This window comes from Macaca nemestrina, chromosome 2 (genome assembly GCF_043159975.1).
Source record: "Macaca nemestrina isolate mMacNem1 chromosome 2, mMacNem.hap1, whole genome shotgun sequence".
In the NCBI taxonomy this organism is placed as follows: domain Eukaryota; kingdom Metazoa; phylum Chordata; class Mammalia; order Primates; family Cercopithecidae; genus Macaca; species Macaca nemestrina.
Genome location: NC_092126.1, coordinates 183,160,737 through 183,178,827, shown reverse-complemented (window position 1 = coordinate 183,178,827; position 18,091 = coordinate 183,160,737). Strand labels below are relative to the sequence as shown.

Below are 18,091 nucleotides of genomic sequence, written 5' to 3'. Positions count from 1 at the left end.
GACTTCTTGGACAGTTTGTTTCCAGTGGGAGAGCAGACAGATGAAACAATACCTCATCCACCTGGGGCAAGTTTGGGAACCTCTCTATATGCATTAAGTCTCATTCTTCTCAACAGAAAATTGGGCCTGTTTCTCCTTACTTCTCAATGTCATTACAGAGGTTTCATGAAGTGATGTGTGTGATGGGACTTTGTCCAACATAAGATACTTTGCAGAAGTGAGTGATTCTGTGACCACGATCTTGTTATGAAGCTTTTTCTTCACAGGAAGATGCATGATCAACTAATGATTGAGTGACTGTTGATTAGGTGTCAACCTCTTCTCAGGCTTCTTCTTATTTTACCCTCATGGACAACTTGTTGAGAAGAAGCTATTATTATTTCCATTTTATTGATAAGCCCAGAGAGGTTAAGTAACTCATGCAAGGTCACACCGTAGTGAAATCAGGATTTAAATACAGGGTAGCTTCACTCGTGTCTGAACTGTTAACACGTATGCCATGTGTAATATTATTTTCAGGAATGAAACAAGGTTATTGGCTGCCCCTTTTCAGAGAATTGGCAAGTGCTGAGGTTTAATGCAGGTGGGCGGAGGCGGAGGTGTCACTGGGTGCTCTAGCCTCCATATCCTGAACTTCCAGCTTCCTCTTACTGTCCATTTGTGATTCTGGGAGACTGAAACACTGTCTCTCTGTGCCTGATCCAGTCTTGTTCAAGCATCCAGCACCCTTTCGCTGAATTACTGCAAAGGGCTCTCAAATTACCTGTGGTGAAGGACCAGTTCCCACCCCAGCCCCCGAGTCCACTGTAGCCTTATATTTTTGTAAAAAAAAAAAAAAAAAAAAATCTTGCTTGGATATTGCCACAATGTTAAACTACTTCAAGATATTTAAAAGCCTCTAAACACTTCATCTCAGTTCCTGTCCTTGTAGATGGTAACAGCTTGCAGACTATCTCTGGTCCACAGGGTGTGGTTGGAATAGCACTGCTGCAAGGGTCTCCTGACTTTGACTCCTGCCCTCTGTAACCCATGCACCACAAAGCAGCCAGAGTGGTTCTTGGAAAATACAACTAGAAGTCACATCATTTCCCTGGTTACACCCTCCAGCAGCTTCCTATTGCATTTAAAATAAAATCCAGATATTTACCAACGGCCCAAAAGTCCCTGGATAATCTGACCCTGCCTGTATCCACCTGCTTTCATCTCCTTCCTTGCCCACTGGATATCTCCAACGCTAGTGAAGCATAGGTAGGTTTGGGTAAAAGTTGGTTCAAATAGGGAACACAGAATAATCTGGGATGTGAGATACACTCTGTTTTGTCCTTTCCTCTACTGGATCAAGCATGGACGAGTGCTTCTATCACTTTCTCTCCAGCAGCGAGAGCCATGCCACTAGTTTCTGAATGAACAAGATGATCAAAACCAAGTCTCAGAAAAGATTTGTGCACAATTGTGCTTATGTAGTGTAGCCTGTTGCCTCTCTGGTGGACTCAGCCTGAAGATGCCTGTATTCTGTTGAAATCTCATACCTGCTTTTTAGACTCTTTGTTTCCTCCCCCAGAAAATGGGTCTGTGGTGAGTCAAGATGACGGAGGGGTCATTCCAAATGCTCCTGGGATTGGAGAACAAAAGGTTGACCGTGTGATTGTTGTTACTATTGTGAACTCATTGCTGGGGAGCATGGCTACTATTGCTGTATTGGTTATTTAATGACTGAGGGGGAAACACACATCTTGGTTTAACAATTTCCTGGTTGGTTTAGTGCTTGCTGCCCAGAGAGCCTCTTGTGTGGAGGCAGCCAGGAGAGGCACCCATCTCACCATGTGCTGTCCCATGGCAATGAATGAGAAGGAAGCAGCTACATGGAAAATAGTTCATTTAGCAACAGAGAGCCGTGGTTTCTAGGAAACTGACTTCCCAGCGTTCTCCCTAACATCCCCCCAACTCCCAGTGACTTTTTAGTCCATTGCCTATTCCAGTGATTTTTGGACTTTCAGAAGAAGATTTCATTGTCTTTTGCTAATTAATTGCCATGGCAACGGCAACGATTCTCACATTTTAGTGGCAGGAAATTTATATTTAATAGATCTGAGAGTGTGATGTAGCAAAGTGCGTCTTTGCCAAGCGTCCCAGGTGATTCCGACATAGCTGGTCCAAGGACCTTACTTTGAAAAACACTGGTTTTAGGAGTGTCTGTTCTGTGTAATGATACTGGTATTGAGTGCAAAGTGTTTTAAAGAAGTTCTGTTTCTGCCCAAGGTGGAGTAACAGGGCCAGATTTACCCTTTTGCCTGACGCAACCAAAAATGTCAGATAAAATACATGAAATAATGATTTTCGAAACACCAGTCATCAGGTGATGAAGAGCAGTGATCTCTAAGAAATAGGAGACACAAAGGTGTATGCTCAGGCTGCTCCAGCTTACTGAGTGGAGAGAATTTCCAGGCTGAGACGCAGGGAAAGGAAGGCATGTGCAATTCAGACTCCTGATTTGAGGAGAAGGTGTGAAGATGCTGGGGAAACCAAGGCTGTTAGAGTTCGTAGAACAGAGTACCAGGAACGAGAGAGATGCATGGAGAGAGAGGACCCCAATAACTGCAGAAGGGCCCTCAAGGATTCAGCATTGTACTGATCAGCACCTGCATGTGGGGAAACTACCGGGGACTGGGGGCCAAGCTTGTTGGGGGAAGATAACAGAGCCTGGCTCTCACCAAAGGCTGGGAATATTGCCTGTTCCTTCCAGTCAGACTGGAAAATCCATAATTCACAGAGTACTGGTAGAACAGTCAGGAGAGCCCTGCCTCAGTAGTGGGGAATAATTAGCAGTCTAGAGCACTGCTCCATATTTGCCTAATAAATCATGAAAAAGCAATTCGCAAAAGTATTAAACTGCATCTAAGTTACTTAGGCTCATTCTAGAACAGAGTTCAAGAATATTTATGGGAATATTTACTGGGTATACACCCAAAGGATTATAAATCATGCTGCTATAAAGACACATGCACACGTATGTTTATTGTGGCACTATTCACAATAGCAAAGACTTGGAACCAACCCAAATGCCCATGAATGATAGACTGGATTAAGAAAATGTGGCACATATACACCATGGAATACTATGCGGCCATAAAAAAAGGATGAGTTCATGTCCTTTGTAGGGACGTGGTTGCAGCTGGAAACCATCATTCTCAGCAAACTATCGCAAGAACAGAAAACCAAACACCACATGTTCTCACTCATAGGTGGGAATTGAACAAAGAGAGCACTTGGACACAGGGTGGGGAACATCACACACTGGGGCCTGTTGTGGGGTCGGGGGAGGAGGGAGGGATAGTATTAGGAGATATACCTAATGTAAATGACAAGTTAATGGGTGCAGCACACCAACATGGCACATGTATACATATGTAACAAACCTGCAAGTTGTGCACATGTACCCTGGAACATAAAGTATAATAAACAAAAAAACAAACAAAAAGATAATTTATGGGAATAAAAAAATATCCAGTGCCAAATAAGGTAAAATTCACAATGTCTGACAACCCAAAATAGTAACATAGTTTAAAATGGAAACACACCACTCTCCCTGATTGTCCTGGAGGTGAACTTCCATGCACATTTTTGTACCCTTAAAGAGCCCAGCAGTTTAAGCTTTCAGTGTTAACATTTTATACATAACAAGCTAGAGACTGCCAAACCATGTCTGTGTTGATATTTATCTTGGCTTCTGAGATAGCACTTCCTCTTTCATGTCTATGACTGTTTTAAAAAATATTTTTTCTGTGTTTGATGCCTTCAACCTTGCCATTGGATTATGGTAAGGTGGACTCAGCTGAGATATCGGCCAATTACATTGTGCATCCTAAGGGGTTGGAGTAAGGAGTCGTAGGTAATGGTGGTGGGTGGGTGAGATGGGACAAGTTTTCTGAGGTCAATGTATGACTTAGATTCAAAGCCTTAGAGAGCAGTAAGGACCAAACCAGGCAGGCCAAGATCTTGGACAGGTCTGAGGGGGCTCGCTCGGCCAAGTTCCAGAACTCCCACAGGAACATACGGAGAGTGAAGTGAGTAAAGTCTCATTAGGATTTGGTCAAGGCTAAAGAATCAGAGCTTGTTCATTGGCAGAGGTTGGGGACTGGGTCAGAGAGGAGTGTTCTGGGATCATGCATGGAGTTACTGCTCTAGAGGTTCATAATTGAGAGCCACTATTTGAGCCTGGGATGTATATTCTTCCTCTGAGATTTGAAAGGTTTTAAATTTGGTTTCCAGGCCTATTCTCTGATTCCCTCCCATCCCCCAAATTCAGCCTGACACTCTGTCATTAGGATGTCCCTAGTTAGACAGTTGGCTGCCAGAACAGACACGTTTTCTTCAGATTGGCTGGTACCTGGACATTCTTTCCCACTCTGCCTATACAGAAATGTGGCTTTTCTGCATACAACTTACAAACCTTTTGGCTGCTGGAAAATGCTAAGTTTCTTAAAATATCATAGCCCAGATGAATTTGTGGGAAAGCTCCTACTTGAAGATGGTGACAAAACTGTTATTTGATAGAAATTTTACCTGCTCTTGGAGATGAGAATGGGACTCAAGGATCAGTCTTTGGGAAAAGTGGAATTGAGTTGGTCTTTTAAAGGAGGGGGGTCTTAAAATCACGTTTTCACCTAGAAAGCATTTTTAATAAATGTTATTGGAGCTCTTTATTTTCACTCCCAATGGCTATTGTACCATGGATTGCATAACTAGATCTGGGGTGTAGAGATGAAGAATGGATGCTAGTCATTATTATCATGACCACCATGATGATCTGGATGGCCAGAACAATTCACTTACAGTTTTTAATAATGACAAAGACAACAACAACAACACTAGAAAGTAGAAGGAGTAAGTTTATACTTTAGTTTTTTTCAGATCAGTATGGATTAGAGGAGCTTCTGCCCTCTCTGTGTGTTCCAATGAGAGAGAAATAGATACAGAAGAGATTAAGAGAGCATAGGAGGGGGCTTCAAGATGTTTGACTAGAGACACCTGTTATTCACCTCCTCCACAAAGGAGGACCAAAACAGCAACTAGATAAGCATGACATCAAAGAGAGTATTTCAGAGAGAACACAGGAACTCAGTAGGAAAGTGACAGGAAACCTCTCAGGCATGGAAGGAGAGGAAAGCAAAGCAGCTGGCCCAGCTGAGATCGGAGCCAGGAGAGATTCCTCAGTGAAGGAAAAGGGAAGGGAGAGAGCCATGCGTTCCACATTTCCGCAATGGACTACTGCAATCCTGGCTACAGAGTGCCCTTTGGCTCTCACAGACCCTGAGACTAATATAAGAAACTTCCTGGAGCCCACATGATGGCATTGTCTCAGAGAGGGATTTCGCCATGGGTCACACATATAGCCCAAGACTGAAGCAACTGCAGCATGGTGCCCTTTTGAGAGCTCAGGCCCGACAAGACTGCATCTTGCCCTGGAGACCAATAGCCCATGAATCTCCATATCCCTGGAGCCCCACTGACATCCCCTTACATCTACTCAGATAGATGGTTGCAAAATACCAATGACATTCTTCACAGAAATAGAAAAAACAATGCTAAAAATTGTATGGAACCAAAAAAGGACCCAAATAGCCAAATCAATAGTAAGTAAAAAGAACAAAGCTGGAGGCATCTACTACATGGCTTCAAAATATACCACAGATCTATAGTAACCAAAACAACATGGCATTGGTATAAAAACAGACACGTACAGAAGTGGAACAGAACAGAGAATTCAGAAATAAATCCACATATTTATAGTCAACTGATTTTCAACAAAGGCATCAAAAACGTATATTGGGGAAAGGACACTGTGTTCAATAAGTGATGCTGGGAAAACTGGATATTCATGTGCAGAAGAATGAAACTGTCTGAATGAATAGACTGCTGTCTCTCACTATATTAAAAAAAAATCAGTTCATAATGGATTAAAAGTTTTAAGACCTGAAACTGTAAAACTATTGGAAGACAACATAGGGGAAACACTTCAGGACATTGGTCTAGGCAATGATATTATGATTAAGACCTCAAAAGCACACACAACAAAAACAAAAATAGAACAAGTGGGGTTATATTAAACTAGAAAGCTTCTGTATAGCAAGGGAATCAACAGAATGAAGAGACAAACTTCGAATGGAAGAAAGTATTTTTCAACTATTCATTCGACAAGGGACTAATATCCAGAATATACAAGGAACTCCATCAACTTAACAGAAAAAAAAAATCCCATCAGATATTTCTCAAAAGATGACATACAAATGACCAACAGGCATATGAAAAACTGCTGAATATCACTAACCATTAAAGAAATGCAAATCAAAACCACAATGAGATATTATCTCACCCCAGTTAGAATGGCTGTTATGAAAAGGACCAAAAGTAATAAATGCTGGCAAGGATGTGGAGAAAAGAGAACTCTTATACCTCGTTGGTGGGAATGTAAATTAGTAAAGCCATTATGGAAAACAATATGGGGGTTTCTCAAAAAAATAAAGGTAGAACTACCATATAGTCCAGAAATTTCACTACTGGATATTTATCCAAAGGGAAATAAATCAGTATATCAAGGGGATACCTGCACCCCCATGTTTATTGCAGCACTGTTCACAATAGCCAAGGTATGGAATGAACGTAAGTGTCTATCAATGAATGAATGGGTAAAGAAAATGTGGTATACAGATATACAATGAAATACTGAGCCGCAAAAAGAATGAAATCCTGTCATTTGCAGCAACAGGGATGGAACTTCAGGTCATTATGTTAAGTGAAACATGCCAGGCACAGAAAGACAAATATCACATGTTCTTACTAATATGTGAGAGCTAAAAAAGTTGATGTCAGGAAAGTAGAGAGTAGAATGGTGGTTACCAGAGGCTGGGAACGGTGTGGGAGGAGGATGAAGAGAGGTTGGTTAATGGGTACAAATATACATTCATATAGAAGAGTAAGTTCTAGTGTTTGATAGCACAGTAGGATGACTATCATTAATAACAATACATTATATATTTCAAAATAGCTGGAAGAGAAGGTTTGAAATGCTCCCAGTACAAAGAAATGATAAATGTTTCAAGGGTGATATATATCCCAGATACTCTAACTTGATCGTTACACATTATATGCATGTATTCAAATAGCATATGAGCTCTGTAAATATGTAAAATGATTATGCATCAATAAAGAAAGTTAAAAAGAGGCCGGGCGCGGTGGCTCAAGCCTGTAATCCCAGCACTTTGGGAGGCCGAGACGGGCGGAGGTCAGGAGATCGAGACCATCCTGGCTAACACGGTGAAACCCCGTCTCTACTAAAAAATACAAAAATCTAGCCGGGCGAGGTGGCGGGCGCCTGTAGTCCCAGCTGCTCGGGAGGCTGAGGCAGGAGAATGGCGTAAACCCGGGAGGCGGAGCTTGCAGTGAGCTGAGATCCGGCCACTGCAGTCCAGCCTGGGCAACAGAGCAAGACTCCGTCTCAAAAAAAAAAAAAAAAAAAAAAAAAAAGAAAGTTAAAAAGAGAGAGCATAGGTGAGAACTCTCTGCTTTTATCTAATGAGCTCCGGATTGCCTTCCATACTCCTGGACATGATACTAGGAAGTCTCAATCAAGGGCCAGATTATGCCTTCTGGAGAGAAATGCACTGGAAACTGGATATAATCTAATTGATGTTAATTGTGATAAGTGTTGCTGGTTTTACTTTTGGCTTCATGCATAATGACTTATGTTTTGTGGTGGTAATGAGTAAAAGAGGTGGGGTGAGTTGATGAAACTGCTTCTGTGCCCTGATAAGTGACTGTGTTCTGATTGGTTCTCAGATGGGAGTTGATTTTTCTACAGGAAGAGAATTAGCTTACCAATGTGAAACCACTGAAGGCAAAGTCAAGAGAAGTTTACTTTGCCTCCATTGCAGTCTTATTCCCACGTCCTCACTTTTTTCTCTTCCCTTTATTCTCCTTCCTTTTCTCCCCAAACTCATGATTTCCTTTCTGTCAGCAACTCTCTCCAGGTTCTCATTAACACAGAAATTGTAAAGATTCAGAAAAGACTATGATGGGATATTTTTCCTCCTTGTTTCTGTGAATCTTACATTTGGACTGGAAATATAATTTATATACTACCATAGGGGATCCTTCTTCAATTTTTCTGAAATTAATAGAACCCATTTTTTTTTTTCATAATGTGTTGAAGGAAATAGTTTTTGAAAAGTTGGGAATGGCAAGAGATCAACTGAGAGGAGATTTTTACTTTGAGGGATCCTCTCTCTGGCATGAGATGAGTCCTTGTGAAGTGAAAAGATGGGGGCTATCTTTGGAAACGCACCCAGAGAGCTCCAGGCCCACATTTTATGGAGAACAGCATCTGCTCTCACATTGAGCTGGGTTAAGCCTTTGAATTTTCCTTTGCATATGTTCTCAATCATTGATAGTGTTGAATCATGAGGCATTTTGCTAGATGTGGGAATAAATTTTTTTTCTTTTTTTTTAAGGCAGAGTTTGCCCTGTCACCCAGGCTGGAGTGCAGTGGCACGATCTGGGATCATTGCAACCTCTGCCTCCTTGGCTGAAGCGATTCTTCTGCCTCAGTCTCGTAAGTAGCTGGGATTACAGGCATGTGCCAACACACCAGACTAATTTTTTGTATTTTTGGTAGAGATGGGGTTTCCCCATGTTGGCCAGGCTGGTCTTGAACTCCTGACCTCAGGTGATCTACCCGCCTTGGCCTCCCAAAGTGCTGGGATTATAGGCATGAGCCACACCTGGCCAGGAATGAAATATTCTTAATGAGGAACTTGACAAGGTCTGAAAAAGTAGATTCTCAGGAAAAGCCACAGGCTCGAAGTGTATCATCTTTCCTTCACGGTTTGGCACATCATTACTTTCCTTTTCCGTGAATTAGGTAACAAGTGACGTTTAGAAATATCCTCTTTCCCACTGTCTGCATGCCAAAGATCAGCCTTTCATATTTTTCCTTAATTGTCAAAGAAATATTTGAGCATCTAAGCTGATATTCTTTATTACTGTGGGTGTGATTTGGGAAACAATTCTTGGAGGGCAACTCTGAGTCTGTGGTGAATAAAAAAGTGAGGATAAATGTGAGTGAATGTTGTGTCTGGTGTTCTCTGTGCAGCTGGAAAAATGATGAGCAAGTTAGCTTGATTCGCTGAGCATCTTCCTCCTATTGAAAGGGCGGTGATGGTCGTGATTGGAAAAAGCTGTTCTTGAGTGGCATCCTTTTAGGAAAGACTGTGGTTTAAACGGACTTGTCTACGGGCCTCACTTTTGGGCTTACCTCCACCCCCAAGCCATCCACCATCGTTAGCCACGTTCCTGAAATTAATTTATTAGAGGAACTATTTGATTCAGGAGATAAGTGGGTTTTGCTTAGGTGTGGTTATGGGGTTTAGGAGGGTCTGCTGGTTAGTTCCACTGAGACCCTGAACAGTATGAAGTGGAAGGCTAGTTAACAAGCAGAAAGAGAAAAAAGGAAGCCAGTCTTCTCAAACATTTTGTTGGAAGTCTGCTGAAAGATTCATTTTGCTCTGTGCCCCACAGATTGCATAGCTGGTTCTGCCTCTATGCTTTCAGGTCGCTCAAGTGTAACAGGAGTGAGAAATGAGAATCAAGGGCCCATTTCATCACTTTCTTCCAAGTCTCTGTATCCACATGTGCACCGTATGAAATTGCTGTCCATACCCTTGTCTTAATTGATTTAATGTTTAATTTCCTTTAACAGAAAGTTTACAGAGGTCTCTTTTCTTCTTCTAGTACAACTTGCAGTCTGTAGTTAAAAGGGTGATTCAGGTCTTGGCAGTATGTGATACTTCTGTCCTTTGAAAAGAAGTCATTTAAAAAATCTTGGTTTACTTCGTTTTATGGTAACAAGACAATACACCTTCTTATTTAATTCATACGTGCACTCTACATTCACTCCAGCAGGCCTTATTTCTTAAGCAGGAGACGAGAAATAGCCTAATTGGTTGGCAGGTGCAAGTGCTGAAACTAGCACTAACGACTGTGAATATTCATTCCTGAGCTGTATTTGTGTTCAGACTCAGGTGAGGGGTGCAGACTGGAGTGTTCGTCTCTTCCCCTTTTGTGGGTTTAGATGAGCGTGAGATGGTTGGCTTGGCAGGTTGGCCCAGGTGAGAGAAGCAAAGTCATGGGTGGCCCTGTTCCCTGTGGGAGGCTTTACTTTTCCATGCTTACACACTGAACATCTAAGCTGGCTGCTCAAATAATCAAGAGGCAGACTTGGTAAAAATGTGAATAAATGAGTGTAGTTACTATATAGCCATTAAAGAAAAATCTGCTAATGGTGACTCAGTAGTGCCTCCCTGATTGTAAAGGACAGTATCTTCTGGTGAGCTGTGAGCATGTTCCATGGGTTGACAATCAGATTTGCATGTCTGATGACATTAATTGCAGGGTGCTATGGGCCAGGTTTCTGTAAGTTGGGTGGAGGTGGCCACTGGCAGTGAGTACAACGCCCAGGGGGAAGCATGTGAGTGGGAGGAAGAAAAGAGAGAGCTTTCTGGAGCTGTTGCAATGTGTATGCTGGTGAAATCGACTTGAGCATTAAGCAGCATCTCCCAGGATTGTTAGTTACTGAGTGGCACGTCTTCAGTACTCATGATTTGTGGGGAACTTGGGCAGAGGTAAAAGTGTGGTAAGTTTTAATACTGTGTTTTCTTACTAGTTGCTTTTGACATGCATACAGGTTTGTGTGTGTGTGTGTACGTGTGTGTAAAACTGACTGTAAGATGTCACGTTTCAGCCTATTGATTTTTTTATTCCAGAAACTTTTCAGCATTACCTAAGAAACAAAGGCTCAATTTTGGCTGCTTCATTCTTATCCCTTCTGCCACAGTTCTAACGTGCTTGATCTACTGAGACCGAGGATGATCAATGACTCAGAAGGCAAAATGGGATTTAAACACCCAAAGGTTAGTTTGGCATTTCTGCAGTAACCTTTGGTGTGATAAAGTGAAAAGAGCAAGAGCTTTTGATTCATAAAGACCTTGTTTGAATCTGACTGTACTGTGTATTTATGACATTGTGCAAGTAACTTTTTGTGGGTTGTAGCTGATCAAGGCAAAGCTAATACTAGCCTAATGCTGATGATTCTGTGGAAATTTTATTTCATTTTACGTCGGGATCTAGCATTGTGGTTGGATAGGAAGAGTTGATGTTGAAGATATGTGCCTTAAATGCTTCTCTTGATTTCTGTAGCATTTTCTTCCCCTGGGTACTTCAGGAATCTGGCAGCTGAAGCGTTAGGTCTACCAGGCACTCTTTTTATTTGTCCTTTCCATCCATCCATTTATCAACACTTAGGTACCAAACTGCTTACTATATGCCAGGCATAGTTCTAACAGCTAAGGATTAAGCAGTGAAGAAACATAGAAAAAAAATCCTATATACATGGAGCTTTCATTCTAGTGAGGGAGGAATGCAATAAACAAAATAATTCAGTAAATTATGGGTATATTAAAAGGGAATGTGTTACAGGGAAAATAAAGCAGGAAAAGAGGGTAGGGTATTGAGGCAATTTTAAATCAGGTGATGAGAGCAGGTCTCATTGAGAAAGAGCTCCCCTGCAGAGCTCTGAACACACAGTGCCTTCTTGTTATTACCAGCCACCAGTGCTCATTGCCTTGTCTTCCTCTTGTTTATTCACTGAGGCCTCACCATTTTTGGTCCATGAAAAAAATAATTGTTTGAGAGCACAGAATATGACTTTTGGGTTTTCCTTTAGGGCTATGTTAAGGTGTTAGTAGATGCTAGTTAAAGGATACATTAACATAAAAAGGGGCCCTCTTTTCTGCCCTTCCTGGGTTCCTTATACATTGGGTACCTACCTGCAGAGCTTTTTTTTTGCATAACCTCTCTAGTCCCTCTTGTACGCCCCACACAAACCTCTGATTATGCAGCTAAGTATGGCCCCTTGTAGGGCTGGGCCTCTGCTTCTAGTTTCTTGGAGGAGCAGGCAGGCATGGATTGCCAACCTAACTTCATGCTTTTGTACGATAGCAACCTCTGCCTTCACCATTTCCTGTCCCAACATCGTGAAAGGAGAGTGTCTCATCATCAAGAAAAGCCTCTCACTTTCTCTGTCTTAGTCCAGGAGGTAGGGGAACAAAGAGGAGCAAATAAGCCAATCACATCATGGTGTCACTGGGACTTGGAACAACCTTTGCAGTATGAGGATGGGATCCACATCAAGAAGATACCCAGTCTTCTTTGGCCCATGATGGATCACGAGTCAGTGAATGTTCATTAGCTTTCATAAAAGGGGATATCTGCTTTCTGGTAGTTTTCAAAATGTTAAAGAACCCCTTTAGAAGCTAGGAGCAAGGTTTAGCGTGTGAAGCTCTGTGAAGGCCATGGATGCCTTTTAATTTGGGATTTAGTAGAACTTAAATTCCCTCTGATACATCCTAAGTTCCCCAAAGGCAATGTGAACGGATGCGGGCTGGGTAACGTCTGCACTTCCAGCTGAGATGAAATATGGTAGGGTTTAGCTTTCCTTCCTTCCTTCCTTCCTTCCTTCCTTCCTTCCTTCCTTCCTTCCTTCCTTCCTTCCTTCCTTCCTTCCTTCCTTCCTTCCGTCCTTCCTTCCTTCTTTCTCTCCCTCCCTCCCTCCCCTCCTCTCTCTTCCTTTCTTTCTTTCCTTCCTTCCTTCCCTCCCTCCCTCCCTCCCTCCCTCCCTCCCTCCCTCCCTCCCTCCTTCCTTCCTTCCTTCCTTCCTTCCTTCCTTCCTTCCTTCCTTCCTTCCTTCCTTCCTTCCTTCCTTCCTTCTTTTTCTTTCTACCAAGTTTTGCTCTTATTGCCCAGGCTGGAGTACAATGGCATAATCTTGGCATACCACAACCTCTGCCTCCTGAGTTCAAGCAATTCTCCTGCCTCAGCTCCCAAGTAGCTGGGATTACAGGCATGCACCACCATTCCTGGCTAATTTTGTATTTTTAGTAGAGATGGGGTTTCTCCATGTTGGTCAGGCTGGTCTTGAACTCCTGACCTCAGGTGATCTGCCTGCCTCGGCCTTCCAAAGTGCTGGGATTACGGGAGTGAGCCACCACGCCTGGCCTCATTTCCCCTTTCTGATATGGCTCTCTGAGGTGGCTTCTCCTTGGCTAGGAATATAGCATTGCCATGCCAGCTGCAGCACGTACGCACACACCCTGGAGCTATCCACCCCACATCATTCTGTGCCAGTTGTGTTGGCCTTTTTCTGTTCACTGAGGATCTAGAGAGAGAGTGATGTCAGCCAGAGCTGCTGTGGCAGGTGGGGCTGTTCTGATGTCTGTTCAGGTGGCCAGAGCCTCCTTGCCACATTCAGCTCCTGCCCACGTCCTCTAGGCTGGCCCCAGTACAGCTCTGGGCCATTCTCCATGACTGTGAAGTATATTTCTGCCCAGCTTAGTAGTAATGAGGAGAAGTATTTATTTTTATACGTTTGCTTGTTGTTTCAGGTGATAAGAGTTCTGTAGAAGCCAGGCTTTCCTAACACCCCAAGTCCTTCTTAGGCAGCATTATGGTTCTCCAGTTATATACCTGCCCAGCTCTGTCCAATATTGAGTTCCAATCTATACCTGAAAAGACAGACACGAACAGTAACAGGAGAGTAAATGTTGGGGGTGGGGATAGTGGGCCCAGCTGCACTGACAATAACAATCCCCTCGCTGCCCCTCCTTTGTTGTCTGTGAAGCTACTCTAAGTAGTAATTCTTCCCTGGACCATACCCTGTTGGGAAGCGAGGTGTGGAGGTGCCAGGCAGTGGTTTGGGGCCTGACGCTGGCCCTTGACCTGTGTGTCACAGCTGTGTGGGAGATGCAGTATCACTTCCTTGATTTGTTTGTTTTTCCGGATTGCACCTTTGTTGACAGTCTGGAACTTACTCTTGTGCATTTTGTTATTTATTTTCAATGGTGCAAGGCCCCAGTGTTCTATCCTCCTTCTGAATTCACAGAAACATCCACACAAATAGACTGGCCTTGGCTTGGACTCACATTTGAGAGACTTCAATCTACTTGGCCTGTCAAAATGAAGTTCTTCTTAAAAGTCCTAACTCTCTGGTGCTGGGCTATAGTCTAATCAGTGCTTCCCAACCTTTTTTCACATCACAGTATACATGGACATGATATGATTTATGTAGATGGGAGAGCTCATTCCTAGGCAGTAGGCCATCGGGGTCTGGCTACTGTAGTCCTTGACCCCTCACCCTCACCTGGCTGTTCCTGGGGCTTAGGTGATTTGTGTTTCCCTCTGGCACACCTGTTCCCATTGGGGGCACACAAGTATGCTACAGCTAAGGTTAGAAGTTCTGGCCCAAGACCTAGCATAGACCACAGTCTCAAGTTGCAACAAAGTGTTTCGTCCATAAACATCTTTGAAGATGATCCTAGAGGGTGCACATACTTTCCCAGGATATTGTAAGTTTGGGAGAACTGAGTTCCTGTGGTTGCACCCATTGCTTGGTGCAGTCTGCCACCACTTGTCCTTCTAGAAGGAAGGGTCAAAGGATGCCAACACTGCATGTTCCCTGTCCCCTCCAGGCCAGCATGACTAGGATCCTTGGCTCTGTGGCCAAACTCTAATGCTTAGCACTGCTTCTTTCCATCCTACTGCGTTCTGGGGGTATTTCACATGACTTCCACAGGTTCCTGACCTCCCGGCTTTGCTACATCTTCTGCATAGCTTAGAACATCACTTCTTATGCAATGGTTGGAGGTGTCATAGATGTTCTGCTGATGTTGTCTGTTTGTGTTGCCATGAACCACACCTGGATAACTGGTCTGGGTGGAATTCAGCTACTGCAAGAGTACATACTAGTCCTCTTTTAGCCCTTATGACTGTGTGGTACCAGGTGGTGGTTCTTACATTTAAACAGAGCTATGGGCTCATCCATCCATTCATTCATTTATTTACTCATTTAGCAACTCTATTCAATAAATGCTGGCTACTGGGAATATAACGATTAAAGTCATAGTCTCTGCCTTTCAGGAGCTCACAGTGCAGTGAGGGAGATCCAAGAAGTAAACAATGATGATATGCATGAGAAATTCCACTGGGTTCCATGGGAACACAGAAGAGGGGGAAGATTCTTGCACTTGGAGAGTGGTCAGAGGAGGTTCCCTGACTGAGATGAGATAACTTTTAGCTTGAATTTTTTCTTCTCTTCCTCCTTCTCCTCCTCTCCTCCTCCTCCTCCATTCTCCTCCTTCTCCTTCTCCCCCTCCTCCTCCTCCTCCTTTCTCCTCCTTCTCCTCCTCCTCCTCCTTCTCCTTCTTTTTCTTTCTTCTCTTTCTCCTTCTTATTCCTCTTTAAACAGAGTTATCTGGGATGTGTGCTAATTGAATGAAGGAAGGAAGGGAATGGCATAGAGCTAGAGAGTGGTACTTCAAGTGCCACAATTTTGTTTGGTCATAGTAGAATTCTAATGGGCAACAGCAGCTAATGAAATAAGGATCACTTAAGGAGGGAGAGGAGACCTTTACAACAGCCTGCAATGGTCAGATCATACTTTTGGAAGGAGAATGTCTGTGGGATTCACTCATAGAAACCCTGGAAAGTTTCCATTGGAGGAGAAAGAAATCTAGATGGCAAGCTGGCTTGAAGAGACTTGTTATGTATGACTTCTGTGAGTGCGGGAGGATGGCAGGGGAGACTGCATTCTCTGTCCTACTTCTTTCATTCAAAAGACAGCATGATCTTGGGCAAGTGACATGACATCTCCAAACCAGTGTCCTCATTTATAAAGGTGGTTCTAATAATACCTCTCTCACCAGGGTTGATGTGAGAATTAAATGACATCATTTATTGTTGTATGAAAGAATCTAACATAGTAACTACTCAACAGATGTTAGTTTCTCTTTCCTTCCCATCTTTTTTCTCTTCCTCTTTTCCTTCTCTTTTCCCTTTCCCCTGCCTTCATACATCAGGTCTTTATTAGGTAAGTAATATTTTTCAGGCATCCTGCAAGATTTGCATTGTCCAATACAGTAGCCACGAGCCACATGTGGCTATTGAACAATCGAAATGTAACTAGTCCCAACTGAGATGTGTCGTAAGTGTGAAATACACACAGAAGTTGGGGTAGTTAACACTCTGCCTTGTCCCCACACCATTTCCAGAGCATGCTTTCCTATGGGCAGGAGACTAGAGGCTTTTTGAGCCTGTGGAGGCTTTTCCTATAAGAAGCCAGTCTTTGATGGGTTTCTGAAGTAGTCTTCAATTGCTGACCAGTAAGCTTGCCTTCCTTCCTGCAATGACATTTTTATAAATGACAGTCTTGCTTTTAAATTCCTAGTATGTGGTCTTGATTTCCACACAAGTCTGGAAATGTTGACTTAGCACAAAAGAAAAAAAGGCTAGGCATTGTGGCTCACACCTGTAATCCCAGCACTTTGGGAGGCAGAGGCAGGAGGATTGCTGTGGCCAGGAGTTGGAGACCAGTCTGGGCAACATAGTGAGACCTTGTCTTTTAAAAAATAAAAAAATTAGCTGGGTGTGGTGATGTGTGCCTGCAGTCCTAGCTGTTTAGGAGAGTGAGGCAGGAGGATCACTTGAGTTCAGTAGTTTGAGAGCCACTGCTCTCCAACCTGGGCAACAAAGCGAGATCTTGTCTCTACAAAAAAGAAAAAGAAAAAAAAAAAAAAAAAAAAGGAAAGCCAACGATCTTATTAATAAGTTTTTTCTATTGAGCACATATTTAAATGACAACATTTTGGATATATTTGGTTAATAAAATATATTATTAAGTTTCCTTTCACTGGTTTCTTTTTACTTTAAAAAATGTGGCTACTGAAAAATTAAAATTACATATGTGTCTTGCACTGTGTTTCTGGCGAGCAGCACTTTGTGGAGCTTATGACTGGTGGGGGGAAGGTGGAAAAGCGACAACAGCAACAGAAAGATATGTTAAAAATAAATTTAAGAAACAACAAATACAGAATTACACCTTGTGAGGCGTACTGTGAAGACAAGTTTCTATGGAAAGGAAAATGAGAAGACCTGACTTCATTCAGCTGGCCCATGGGAGGCCTCTCTGAGGAAGGCACATTCATGCTGTGCCTTGAGGGAGGCTCTTCCTACACAGTTTTCAGCCAAAAGTGGAGACAGAGCATTCCAGGTAGAGGAAAAAAGCCTGCCGCTGAGTGTTTATTGAGACTCCCAGACACTTGCAGTCAGCATTGGGGAGAAACAGACCCATGAAGGGTCCCCTGGCTTTTCAGCACTTGTGGTACGGGGAGACAGGCAGGACAGGCATGTACTCTAGGCTGCAGGGATGCGACAAGTAGTACTGGCTCTGGAAGCACTTTTCCTTCCTTTCTTCTCTCTGCCTCAGAAGCATCACTGACCACAGACCTGACCTTGGAGGTCCCGGGGTTGGTCTGTTCTTCCTTCGTGGTGGGTAGTGAATAACACTCACGTTTGTCCCTTTATTCCCTGTTCCCAGCTCTGACTCAGACTCATCATCTGGGAAATGAGCGTCTGTAGCAGCCACTCAGCTAGTTTCCTTGCCTCCAGCCTCTTTCTCCCTTTCATATACTCTGTGTGAGGCTGCCAAATTAATCTTCCTGAAATACCATTTAGCCCATGTAACTTCCCTGATAGCACCCTGCTGCTGCTGGCAGAGGAGCAGTGTGCTGGGTGCTTCTGTACGTCTCTCACTTTTCACCTTTACTTTTTCCTTCTATGGGCAATGACGCTGTTTGCAGAGAAGCATGTTCTACTGCCAGTGTCTTTAACTTGAGGAGCCCTTAAAGTCTCATCTTCAGCCATCTTCCCATATTTCTACTCCTGCCTTGCATTTTCTTCTGGGCCAGGCATACTTGAGTCATCATTCTTTAAATGCTAAGGGCCACTGCATTAACAAGAGCTCAGGTTCTGGCGTCCATCAAACTAGCTTCAAATCCCAGTTCTGCCATTAAGCTAGCTGTGGGAACCTTTTCAAGAAGTCATTTATCTTTTCTAAGCCTTAGTTTTCTCATCAGTTGACACCATGAGGCTAAAAGTAATTTGTACCCCTTGCGGTTGGGTTCTTTTCGATAGTACTGCAGATAGACTT

At 43.2% G+C, this 18,091-nt stretch overlaps 1 protein-coding gene across 3 annotated transcripts in view; it reads left to right on the top strand.

Annotated features, from left to right (window-relative positions):
- LOC105477481 (transmembrane protein 45A) overlaps positions 1-18,091 on the top strand; it is an 88,690-nt gene that overhangs the window by 13,124 nt on the left and 57,475 nt on the right. The window contains exons 1-2 of one of the 3 annotated variants that reach the window (XM_071092518.1): positions 8,593-8,608; positions 10,818-10,964. The exons of 1 other annotated variant lie outside the window; for it this stretch is intronic. In XM_071092518.1, coding sequence (XP_070948619.1) covers positions 10,920-10,964 — 45 coding nt within the window. In that variant the 5' untranslated portion in view covers positions 8,593-8,608; positions 10,818-10,919. Of the gene's footprint in view, positions 1-8,592; positions 8,609-10,817; positions 10,965-18,091 lie in introns of those variants that run through there. One more of the 3 variants, XM_011733995.3, reaches the window with a different exon arrangement.